The following is a 13,297-nucleotide window of genomic DNA, read 5'->3' on the forward strand; positions in this document are numbered from 1 at the left end:
TTTTAAATGTTTCTAGACAGGGTTTTGCTATGTAACTGGTCTAGACTGACTGTGTAGCCCAGGCTCGTCTTGAGCTCACAGTAATATTCCTGCCTCAACGCAAGTGCTGGGAAACAGACATGTATCACTGGGCCCATCTTAAGCCAGGGTTTTGAGAATGCAACTGGCCTTCAAGGGCACTGTTTTCCGAATTATTAAGAGGACAGTTGGGAGGTGGCTGGTCAGGTGTCACCACTCAGAGGTTCTGCTCAGAGAACACCTGCTGCAGCTGTAACAGCAGTTTCTGGGTCTTATGGATACTTGGCCTTGGGAAAGGAGTAGGGACAGGGCTGTGCCTGCCTGCAGGTGAGGGAAAAAACGGATAAAGTGTTAGGGGAGGGGCAAGAGGGAAGCAGTGCCTCCCTTGGATAGCTGCAGCAATGCCACGATCCAGGCCATCTTGCCTCTGTCTCCATATGATACCATGCAAGGTACACGTAGGAGAGCTATGCCCACTATGCCCACCTCTGTCCTGTTTATCAGTGTGTATGACTCCCATATGCTTACAGCACAAGCAGGTGGCACACTAGAGGACCCTGGGGCAGGTTTTAGAGAAGGCACAGGCTATGTGTGAATAGCATTTATTTCTAATGTCGTCAACAAATATTTGAGCCTTCTGACTCCTTTCTGGCTGTGAATGGGATCTAGGGACACCAGGGCAAGAGATGACAGCACTGGCCATAAGCAGGATCACTGTTGGCCTCCAAAAGAGCCCAGTGGCCATGGAAAGCCACAGAGACTAAGTAGGTAAGTTGGACAAGATTCTACGATAGAGGTAGACAGGCATATGCCTGCCAAGGGAACCTCTGTCATCTGTCCCTGGCACTCCTCACCTTGCAGATCCTGGACCAGGGTACTCCCACGTCTCAGAGAACACCCCTATTGTACGCAGTGGGAGGCAGTGGCATGGGGCCTCTGTCTGAGGTCAGACCAACTTGCCTGGGAGCACATGCCTTTCTTCCAGCCCCGTCCCAGTATCAGTTAAGGCCTTGCTGGGCTAGGGAAAGAAGGGAAGTGTGTCCAAAGTTGTTTTGACCAAAGTGTTCACTGGAGTCCTCCTGGAAGTACCCCAGAGAATGTAGCACAACCCTCAGCAGGCTGTTTGCTGTCCAGTCATGAGCTGCGAGCCCCACATTGGACCACGAGAGAGCCACAGCACAGCCCTCAGCGGAGCCTCTTGCTGTCCAAGATGGCCTTCCAGTCGTCTGCCCACGAGTGCAGCCTACGGTGAGGGGGCTGCAGCTGCAGGTGGTAGTTGTGGCAGGAGGTAAAGAGGATGTGCTCCCAGCTGGGGTGTGACTCGGCCCCTATGGAGAGAAGCAGCAGCTCAGAGCAGACACTAGGGGCTAGGTGTAGCTTGCTGGGACCAAATCAAGAGCCATAAGAGTAGGTGTTGTGTTCACCTGACTCGGTTTCTTTGTCCAAAAAGTGACAATGCTCTATTAGCCTGTCCCACAGAAGGCCTGAGGGCGAAATAAGGCACTGTGCACAGGGTGACAGAGCAAGGCTGAGTGGACTCTGTCATCACACACTCCTGTGTCTTGCCAGTCACCTCTATGCCCATCCTGTGCTATCTCAAGTGCGAAGTCCCGGCTAGTATACCCTACAGTTCTACACTGTGCTGTGACTGGATAAGCTCCTTGGGATTGTGACCTGCCAGCTCCTCTGGAAGATTCTGGATTGAGAGAGGTTGGCCCCATACACAGACAGATGGGATGTCCCACTGGAGGGACTGGGGCAGGTAGGCGTGATTCCCCTGGCATTCAGCAAGCTTTAGGGTAGAAACTGTGTCTTCCTACTGATGTGCCCAGACAACTCATAAGAACTACCAGGAGGCTTTGTCCAGTGTAGCAAACCCAGGCAGAACACATCCAGGGAGGAAACTGTGGAATGACTAACAGAACTCTCAAATCTCACCATGCCTAAGGCCCTCCCTCTGCCCTGCCTTGTCAGCTAAGTGGACCAAGTTACTGGTTTGCTTCTTTTCTGGGAAGGGGTCATGAGCTGGAACCAAAAAAAAAAAAAAAAAAAAAAAAAGGACAAATGCAATGCTCAAGCCACTGTCAGTCAGAGACACCATACTGTGATTTCCTGTCATATAGTAAACTTACACAAACTACCTCTGAGGGGAAAAGAGGGCCGGAAGCTACTAAACAGAAAGATTTGAAAATCAAAGCTGGGTCTTCACCTGACTCAGGAAGGCCAACAGGTTACATTCAGTCTGGATAGGACACAGACATTCTGGCTTCCAGTAGCACCCTGTCCCTCCCTCTGTGCAGACAGAGCTTTCCCACAGGAAGAAGCTCCTGGCTGGGTAATGATAAACACCTGGTGATGGTGGGGTGGGCTGAGGACACCCCAGGAGGAGGGACTTAGGAAAAGGAAGAATGCAACCAGTGCTATCAACCCTCCCCCTGTAACCCCTTCCCCTGTCATGGGCCACTTGCCTGTGATGTCTGGCCGGTCATCTATGAGAAGGTCAGCAGAGACCACAGTCTTGTCTCTGGTCAACACAATTTGGTCCAGAAAGTCAGGGCCAAAGTGCTTCTCCACCCAGGCATACTGGAGGGAACAGAGGAGATGCAGTGTCAGATGGAGCTGGGGGATGGTTCAGCCTAGGACCCTGGCACTCAGGAGGGAAGCGGGCAGATATCAATGGCCAGTTCAGGCAGCTCTGTGCCCAGGAATTTGACACTTGGGAGCTTTGTACCTGCACACTTGTCCCCTAGGCTACAGAAGGGTCACAACTCAAACCAGGACTTGACATCCCCAGAGCTACATGGAATATGCTCTGAACCAATAAGGTCCGTCACACTGGTTGACACTGAGTCCTGGAGGGGCTAAGTGACTCCCTAAGGTGGCTGAATCACAAGAGAAACAACCAGTGAATCTGCCCAATATCTCTGCTAGGAATTGAGAGCTGAGACAGGTGCATTCAAACCATGTATGATGTACTAGGGGGAGGGGCAACTGAGTAGTAGCCTGGGGAAGAGGCCAGTTACAAAGAGCTTGATTGCCACACCAGTGCAAAGGGGGTGCTGTAGACAGCTGGTTCCCCGGGGAACACAGGAAAAGCACAGGTGTCTACAGGACTGACAGGCAGAAAGCTCGACTATCAGACCAGAGAAACAGCTACCACTGACAGAACAGTGTGCAGTCTAGCAGGCCACACTGTGGGGTTCAGAATGGCCCCTCCCTTTCCTAGAATACTTTGGATGCTGGGAAACAGCCTTCCTGTCTTTACCACCCCAGTGAAGCTGGCAGCAGATATGGTCTGACTAGCCTGGGTCTGGTTCTGTCAGAAGAACCAGGAGAGGGATGAGTGGGCCCTGGGCCCAAGGTTCCCAGCTGTGCCACTCTGCCCTTTGTGCAGCTGCATCTTGCCACCTGGCTATCCTTCTGCATTCTCCCTTGTCTGCTCACAGACCAAGACAGGTATGGATTTTAGTCAGGACAGCTTCTAGCAGAAGGGAACAGGAATCTTTGCCTAGATTCCTCTGGTCCCACCTGGAGTACAAACAGCAGCCAGAAGCTGGAAGAAGATGGCTGTAAGCACGTACTAGTTCATATGAAATGACTTCCAGAGGGAAAGGCTGTGTAGTCACCAAAGGGCCTGCAGCAAAGCCTCAGGCAGGTTTGTCCCAGCTGTGGCCTACGTGACTTGGAGACATGCACACACACACACAAACACACTCCTGACACAGCAAGTTCCTAAAACAGCCTCTACATCCCACTCCTGCTTCCCACTCCTCTACCTCCTTCACCTCACACTCCTCCTCCCTCCAGATGATGACCACAACCGTAGCCACATTATCTGTCTCCCTGCACGCTGCCTCAGTGGCCTCTGACATTCTTTAGGACAGGGACCATGGTTCTTTGGCTACCTGTCCAAATAACCAAATGAGCCAATAAAGAAGGAAGTCCTTTCTGGACAGACTACCTGAGGTTACTCTGACTGAGAAGGCTTTTTGGCCAAGGCCTCAGTGAAGCCAGGTGGTTCCTACTGGCCATCTTTCTAGAAAGATACCCTACCGCAGGGAAACCTATTAGTCTCATAAAGTAGCTTAGTAGGGTCAAAATGCTGCTTCATGCAGATGTATGGTGGTTGAGCTGAGTCCTTGGAATGCTTACCTGAGTGGGGTTTGGATCACCACCAAGGGTCAGGCTGGGGAGAAGACACCGGTAACCCTGGTGCTGGCAGTGATACAGAGGTGAGAATGCAAGACAGAGAAACCAGGGATGCTAAGGTAAGTGTACTTGATGTCCACTGCCTCCTTATCCCCATGACAACCCAGATGCACACATCCTTCCAACTCCTGCAGCTCTCGGCCCTGCCTGCCGTGAGGCACACTGAAGAAACTTGGAGGCCCCAGGCTTGCTCCAAGCAGAGGAGCCATAGCCCAGGCTCAGTGGCACAGGGTTCTGAGGTAGAACAGAGTCAGGCCCTGGGCACCGTGTTTTGCAAACCATTCATAGAGCTGGGGAAATTTCTCTTCTCTTTGTTAATTTCCAATCCACTGTAGCCAGCAGCTCTGTGAGTGACTGTCACGTGCTTAGATGCAGCATCAATATCAAGTCACCACAAGTGTCTGGTCCCACACACCCAGTCTCTAGGTCTCGCTTCTCTGGCAGGGCCTGGCTACAAATCACAGAGGAACAGCTGCACAAAATGAGCAGCACAGAGACCCACAGATCCTGTACAGAAAAAGAAACTGAAGTTCCAAGAGGGCGGGCGGGTTATGGCTGTCACCACTGCACTCTCCGGCCCTGGAGCTGGGTAGAGCTCCGGTTCCTGCCTGAGCTGACTGCACTGTGGCCTGGAAAATCAGAGCTAGTTTCTAAATGGACACTGCCTCTGCTCTGCCTTGTTCGTCCTTGGGAAGCTGCCAGATCCACGTGCGGTAAGTACAGCGTTGTGATGCTTATTCTTGGTAGTCAACATGGATTCATCTCGGGTATTTTTTATACTGATGGGAAACTGGCTAACAAAACCATCTACTAGTGCCGGTGTGTATTACTGTAACTGAACTTTACTAGCCCCGAATAATCTACAAAAAATTAGGACTACAGTAAAACCCAAGCGGCTAGGTACACCTGTGAGGGATTTTTCTTAGTTAAACTATTTGAAGTGGAAAGACCCTACCTTTAATCTGGGCCACACCTTCTGCTGGCAGCCTTCATAAAGGACATGGAAGAAGGAAGCTTGCTTTCTTCTCCTGACTGCTCTCACTGGAAGTCCATTCCCTCCCTGGCATTACAGCCTACTTCTTTGGGATTCGGGATGTACTGAAGACCAGCCAAGGCATCGAGCTTTGTGAACCGAACAACTCCTGGATTCCTGGGCTTTCTATCAGTAGACAGCCACTGTTGGACTGTAGCCTGTAAGCTACTCTAATAAATCCCAAATACATGTGTGTGTGTACGTGTGTGTTACGTATGTATGTATATACACACACACACACATATACATATATATTTATATATATATTTATTTTATCAATTCTGTTCCTCTAGAGAACCCTGACTAATTCAAGCATCTTCTGTCTCATGGGTGGGAAGATGTGTGTGGAAGCCCCTGTACTGCACCCAGCATGCAGTGGGCACAGGAAGAATTCTAGCTCTTGGTTTCACCCACACCGGAAGCCCCAGGTCCTTCCCACTCCACAGTTCTGACAATGACTGGATTCTGGGACCTCCTAAAATTGTGCACCCTCAGGATATAGTTGGAATGATTACATTAATGTAGAAGAATGCTACAGTGTCCCTCGGAGGCCTCTGTGGTAAAGGATTATTTCCCACGGTGGCACAGTGAAGACTGCTGACCTGTGAGAGGCTAGACCTTGTGGGAGATCTTTGGGTCACTGAAGGTCTCAAAGGGGTTTGTGAAACCCCGGCCTTTCTCTTCCCTCTTTTTGCTCTCTAGCTATGAGGGAAGTGGTTTTGCTCTCTAATGGCTTCTGCCATGACCACAGGCTGCCTTACCACAGACCCAAGGCAAGGAGCCAACCAATCAAACCTCTGAACAAAGAAAAACCTTTTCTCTTTATAAACTGATTTATGTTGGGTATTTTTTATAGTGGTGGTAACCTGGCTAACACAAACATCTACTAATGTCCAGTATATATTACTGTAACTGAACCTTAATAGCCCCCAGATAATCTACAAAAAATTAGAACTATTAAAAGTAGATGATACAATATGCAAAATCACTTATATTTCTATTCATCTGGAGATTGTAACTAGGCAAAAATGTTTTACAAAAAATAAACTGAAACAGGCTGGACTATTCAGGTGAAATGTCTACGAGAGGAACTTCTATGTTATATGTATTTAACACATTAAAAAGCTTTTAACTAAGCCAGACTTATAACGAAGATCTGAAGTCCCAGCTACTTGGAAGGTAGAGGCTAGGGGTAACAATGCCCTCTGTGAGCTTGGTCCACTCACAGCAATAATATGTACTACAGGCTAGACAGTCTGATGGAGGCATTTTCTCAATTGAGATTCACCCAGATAACTCTACCTTGCGTCCGGTTGACAAAACAACTCAACCAGGATAACCATCAAAGATCCAGAACAGACAAGGCAAGCTGGGAGTAGCACATGGGGGTGGAGGTGTCAGCCAGTGGCTGCGGAGGCCCCAACCATGGCCACGGGTAATAAGAGACCTGAGGTAGGTAGCAGCTCGGAGGGGTGGGGGGATGACGACACCTCAGGTGTCAGGGAGGGAGTGCAGGGAGAAAGGGTGGGAGGCTGCCTGCTCTGGCACGAGCATCCCACTTAGTGAGTAAATGAGACAAAAGAGACAGAAACTGAGGCGTTGGCCTGGCTTTTTACAGCTAAAAGGATAGGGGACCCAGATTAGACCAGAGATACAAAGCTCCTCCTGGAACCCTAAAATCTAAAACCCATGGGAGGAGTCAAGCCGTGATGAGAGTCGGATTGATGTTGAAGCAACAAAAGGCACCCTGTGAGTCCAGCCTTCCATACAAAGAAAACCCAAGAACCAGCATGCAGACAGGGGTCTCCACAGCCGTCTGGTGTGAGAGACCGCGGTCATCAGAGAACATTCAGTGCTGGGATTGCTGGAATTAGGGGAAAGCTTTAAACAATCGATCAAAGACTTTCTCATGGCCTGGCTTGTGAGGTTATGGGATGTGCGGGCAGACAGGATCAGTCTGAGTGCTGCAGAAGCAGAGGAATGGAAGGACATAACCACGCATCCCTCCTTGGGACACAAGCTGCATATCCTGAGGCAGTACAAGGAACCAGTCCTTGCTCTTAGGAGCCATTAGAGATGCTTGGTCATCAAGTAGCTAAGGTCCCCATAGGTATCCGGGGCTGGAGGACAATATGGAGGGACAGGCACTACTGAGGGAACTATGCATGAGGGCAGCAATGTGTGATGCCCCGTCACAGGGCCTGAGAGGATGGTGTTCACCAGAGACTTAAGGAAGACTGGATTAGCAAGGACCTGGAGGCTGGCGTGGAGCTTTAGTGGCTTTGCTGAGCCCTTCGGTGGAGTAGGAAAGGCTTTGAAGGAAGGTGACTTACAGCAGGATGTAAAGGGTACTCACTGGCAAAACAGGACTGTGACATACATACATCTATCTCTTTAATATTTTTGTGTGTGTGACATCCCTCAGTGATAGATTGTGATCTGAGACGTGTGAGAAAAAATAAAGCATTTCCTCCCCGGAACACCCCAAAAGAACATGTCCACAAGAGCACCTGTCTTAAAAAAAAAAAGGTGTCAGAGGTATAGACAGTTTGCCAAGCCAGGGCCTCCCTAGCAGCCAGGTGTGGTAGATGGAGGCCACAGGTGCAGCTCCGGCCACGGTGCCAACCCAGTGCCTCCCTGACACAGGGAACCAGCCTGAACAGAAAGCACAGCAAGGGAGGACAGGGCCGAGCCACCCTTACCAAGTTCATCAAAGGTGGGGAAGTGTGGGGAGGTTGCATGGAAGAGCTCCAAGGTGTGGAACTGCAACAGCTCAGAGAGCAGCCTGAGGGTTGTGGAGGCCAAGTCAGTGCCTCCTGTCCACGCTACTGCACCCAGCATGGCTCTGTGGAGGGAAGAGCGGATACCAATGCATATAAAGTCTGCCCCTGTTAGACTTTGCGTTATGTTTGATTTAGAGTCTCCTTGTGAACTTCTGTGATCACCTGACACAGCTCAAAACAGATGACAATCGGCTTTCACATGCTTCACCAGGGTTGTCTCCACAGTCTCACTACTCATTATGGGATGGCAGGTCAGGACCAGATCACTGCTCTGCCCATCCTGTGCAGAAAGGCTTTATTGCATAAGAACAGCACAGGATAAACCCTTCAGTGTTTTGCAGATTTGTAGACTCATTTAAGAGACATGTGAGTGTACCTGAAGAAGCCATGCGTGGCATTAGCTCACAAAGGGGGTGAAGGCCAGGGGCTGCTGTGGAATTCTTGGGAGCTTTATGGTTCGGTAAGGCACAGTAACACTTACTCAGGTGATTGGGGTAAGTTTGCAAAGCCCCATGCCTGTAAATGCTAAAGAGTACACACCCAGAAGCTGTAAGGTGGTCAGTTGGGAACACCAGTGTTAAGAACAGGGAACCTCGCCTGGCGGTGGTGGCGCACGCCTTTAATCCCAGCACTTGGGAGGCAGAGGCAGGTGGATTTCTGAGTTCGAGGCCAGCCTGGTCTACAGAGTGAGTTCCAGGACAGCTAGGGCTATACAGAGAAACCTTGTCTCAAAAACCTAAAAACAAAAAACAAAAACAAAAAAAAGAACAGGGAACCTCTCTAGGAGTTGTTGGCCACAGAGGCCCTAGGAGCCCTAAAACAATAAAGGCTATCGCCACAGTGGGCTGCACTCCAGGCCTAATGGTAATTCCTATTGCTGAAGAGGCTTTACATGCTGGCTGCTGACTTGGAGAAATAAAGTTAGGGCTGAGTCCAAAGTCTCTGCTCCCTGAGAGCAACTCCTGCAGCATCAGAAGAAGTCCCTGCTAAGAATGCTGGCGAGAATGACGGCCCTAAGTCCTACTCAGCTGTGGACCCTGCATGTTTCATGATAGAAATGTCAGCCGTGTCACCTAGTACAATAGCAGACACGTGGTTATAGCCAGACTCAGCTTTCTGAATGGACTCAAGGCCAATCACCGGGAGACTCACATCTAGTACTGGGAGCTCAGACAGCTGTGGGCAGTGGGAAGCGAGTGCTGTTGACTGACTAAATGACATACCAGCTACAGTGCACCCCACATTTGTGCTCTGTCATGGGTTGTTACTGCAGTCTGTGTCTGCTCCAATGTTTTTCCATTTCCTGCTTCTTACCCTTTTCTCACTTCTGTTTTGTAGTAGGAGAAATACCAATCCCCCAACCACCATGGTCTGGAGATGGGGGAGTGGGCAAAGAGAAATATTGTCAGTCATCTATGCTACCCCATCCCTGGCTCAGGGACCCCTGCAGGAGACAAGCGCAAAAAGGATGTAGCAGCTGGAAGAAGGGGTGGAGCCTGAGTGTATATTGCCAGAACTGTGCCTCGGTTTACCACTGGGATTGTAGGGGAAGGACAGACATTGCTTCTGTCTTCTTCTTGGAATGAACATTGGCAGCAGCCTCCTAATTGGTTTTCTAACACCAAGTGTTCAGCCCTAAAAACATAAACATGCAAACAACACTAAACAGACTGAGCATGTCATATTAATTAAAGAATAAGAGGCCATGAATTTGATAGGAAATGAGGAAGAGGGGACACGGAAGAGATTGGAGGGACAAGGAAAAGAAGTAATGTAGCTATAGTTTATTATTTTACTTTATCTTATATTTTATGTTTTTGGGGGGACAGGAGTTTTCTATGTAGCCCTGTCTGTCCTAAAATGCACTGTGTAAATTTGGCCTTGAATCACCGACATCTACCTGTCTCTGCCTCCCAAGTGCTAGGTGGGATAAAGGCATATGCCACCACACCTGGCTATAACTGTAGTTTAATTTTAAATGTTTAAAAGAATAATGTTGGAAAAACTTGCCATCTTGAAGTTATTATGAAACTTTCAAGACAGTGCAAAAGAGAGAAGCATGGATCAATGAACCTATTCAGAGCGTCAGAATTAGACCAAGGTATAAAAAAAAAATCCCACACTGCTTTCCAAGAGAGAAACAACTAGAGGCATACACCTGGAAAATGAATCCGTGCCTTTACTTTTACTCACATTCCACCATATAAAAAATTAACTCAAAGTGGATCATAACCTTCATATAAGAGCTAAAAGTATAAAACTTCTGCACTTCAAAATAAGTTACTGCCGGAGAGCAGCATGTACAAGAATAGAAATAGATTTGAACCTCTCACCTTGCACAAAACTCCAATCCAGATGCATCAAAGACCTCAGCATAACACCAGATGGCCTCAGTCTGAGAGATGAGAACGGAGGGAATAGCCTTGAACTCATTAGCACAGGAAACAAATTTTGAAACAGAAAACCATCAGCACAGGCACTAAGATCAACAATCAATAAACAGGACCTTATAAACTAAGGAGCTTCTGTACGGCAAAGGACACCATCATTCAGACAAAGTGGCAGACTACCTAATGGGAAAAGACTTTTACTACCTACACATCTGACAGAGGGCTAATATCTAAAATATATAAAGTACTCAAAAACTAGACATCAAGAAAACAACCCAATTAAAAGATAAAAAGCTTCTTACAGCAAAGGACACCATCGATCAAAGAGACAGCTTATAGAATGGAAAAAAATCTTTATCAGCTATATAAATGTCAAAGAGTTAATATCCAGAAAATCCTGATGGTAAGGCCCTATTGCTGAAGACATCACATGCTTATGTCATCAAACACGGGGAAGTTGAAGTTGCTCAACTAGAGATTTCACTGCTACAGACTAGTGTTTGTAGTGCTAGAAGGTAATCTACATGTTACCTGAGAAGAAGAGTAATAGTCAGTCTCACCCAGCTACAAATCCTGAGAACTACAACAAGAACCTGCTGCAAGCTCTACCCGCTGGTGCTACAGCAGCGAGGCACGAACGTTATGGAAGTAACCAACCAGCTTCTGACTGGCTATAAGGTCTGCTCCATGAGGTGGAACCCATACCTGAGATGGTTAATGAGGCCAAGAACTTGAGACTCTATAGCTCACAGGCCCTAAGGAAAAATCTACAGTTAGGTTACTAAATAAACACAGCAATAAAACAACTCCTAACGGCATACAGCTAAAACCATAGATGGACGTGCTGCTCAGTCCTCATAGCCAGGCTTCTTCGTGGAGTAGACTAATTAACACAAAGACCCGAAACTAGATAATGTGTGAAGAGTCAGACTTTTTGTCAGTCAGCCCTAAATGGGATGTTTTTATCCAACTTCTCCCTTCAAGGCTCAAGTATCTACACTTCAGAGGAATATGAAAGATTTTAAGATCCAGAGGTGGTGGAAAGCTCCAAATAGTGTTTTCCAGATGCAACACAGCTAACGCACAGATGAACTCACGGAGACGTGACAGTACCCTTGTCCTGGCTACTTTTATGTTAATCTGAGAGGAAGGAACCTCAACTGAGAAAATGCCTCCATGAGATCAGGCTGTAGGCAAGCTTGTAGGGCATTTTCTTAACTAGTGACTGAAGGAGGGAGGCCCAGCCCATTCCCTTGTATGTTGTAACACCCCTGGGACCTGAGTTCTATAAGAAAGCAGGCTGACCAAGTCATGAAGGGCAAACCAGTAAGCAGTACTCCTTCACAGGTTCCTGTTGGGTTTGAGTCTCTGCCTTGGTTTCCTTAAACAGATCATGATTCAGGATATGTAAGCCAAATAAATTCTTTCCTCCTGTGCTTTTGGTCATGGCAGTAGAAACCTTAACTAAGACCACCCACAAGATCTGTACAAGTTCCAGCTAGACAAAATCCCAGCATCCAGATGGAGAAGTGGAAACAGAATCCCACCTCTAATGAAGAAACTTTTTGCAATTGAGAGCTACTGGTAAAAGTAAAAAAACAAAAATCTATTTTCTTTAATCATAGATTAACCACATCCCAGGACAGGCTGTATGCTCGGGAATAGAATAAGTAGAATAGAATAGATTAGAAATAGATCTGTATCTATCATCTTGCACAAAACTCCAATCCAAATACATCATGAACATCAACGTAAGACCAGATATGCTGAATCTGATAGATCAGAAAGGAGGGAACAGCCAAGTATATGAAATGGATGGACTGGAGGGGATTGGGGGGGGGGAGAGAATGTAACCAAATATATGTGACTATATGTTACATTAAAAAAAACTGTAAAGACTTTGTTAAACAAGGTATGATAGTGTACACCTGAAGTCCTAGCACATGGAAGGCCACCGTGTGAGAATTGCCAAGTTCCAGGCCAGTGGACTGCACAGTGAAATCCTGCCTCACTTTACCTACTAAGGTGAACCGGCTTAGTGGGTAAAGGCGTGTGCAGTCAAGGCTTACAGCCTGGGTTTGACCCTCAGGACCCACGTGGTGCAAGAGCACTGACTCCCATACCCGTCGTCTGATCAACAAACACACACTGTAGCACAGGGCTCTATGGACACACACTAACAAAAGAAAATAAGTAAATGTTTATTAAAAGCAATGATTTTTAAAACCTAAGAAGATGAACAGCCACAGACTAGGAAAAAATATCTGCAGAACAAACACATCACCTGAGGAAGAGCCTGTCTCTAGAATACAGAAAGTACTCTCACAACTTGATTTACAGAAACCCAGTGAAAAACCAGGCAAAGATTGATTGCTTCATCTCTGAACAAACAGAGGGCTGCTTGCTTAAAACATGTCCAGCATGCGCTATCAAAGTAAAGAAGAGGAAGACTATGAGTTAAGAGTTTAAGTGGGATTGGGTGCACAGTGTGACTGCTGATGCTGGGTGCACAGTGGGACCGCTGATGACACCACATACCTGGAAGAACCCAGTTGGAACTGACCTGGAAGCCTCTTTAATGAGAACTACCTCTCCTAGTACTGCAAGGGTGCTGCACAAGCTGCCAAGGGAGAAACTGATGTGTAGCCCTTCCCAGGTATAAAGTATGAACCCAATAAAGCCTGGTAAGACATCTCTAGTGCAGCGGTAGCACTTTTACCGTGGGGATAACCAACAACTGTCTAACAGGATGTAACGCTTACTCAGCAGGAGGGAATCCATGACAGGTGCCACAGATCTAGCCTACTACCTGTGGCTAGAGGCCACAGACTATTACTGCCATCTTCCTAAACCATATAATTTCT

General features: G+C 47.7%; 1 protein-coding gene across 1 annotated transcript in view; it reads right to left on the reverse strand.

Moving 5' to 3' along the window:
* Positions 1–604: 604 nt before the first annotated feature.
* The window catches only part of Nt5m (5',3'-nucleotidase, mitochondrial), a 28,426-nt gene continuing 15,733 nt past the window's right edge, over positions 605–13,297 (reverse strand). Inside the window, exons 4-5 of the mRNA XM_028776502.1 lie at positions 2,487–2,601; positions 605–1,346 (exon numbers count right to left, since the gene is read on the reverse strand). Of these exons, the coding sequence (XP_028632335.1) occupies positions 1,204–1,346; positions 2,487–2,601 (258 nt within the window). The 3' untranslated portion in view covers positions 605–1,203. The remainder of the gene's footprint in view (positions 1,347–2,486; positions 2,602–13,297) is intronic.

This window comes from Grammomys surdaster, unplaced genomic scaffold, assembly GCF_004785775.1.
Source record: "Grammomys surdaster isolate TR1022 unplaced genomic scaffold, NIH_TR_1.0 270, whole genome shotgun sequence".
NCBI classification, from domain to species: domain Eukaryota; kingdom Metazoa; phylum Chordata; class Mammalia; order Rodentia; family Muridae; genus Grammomys; species Grammomys surdaster.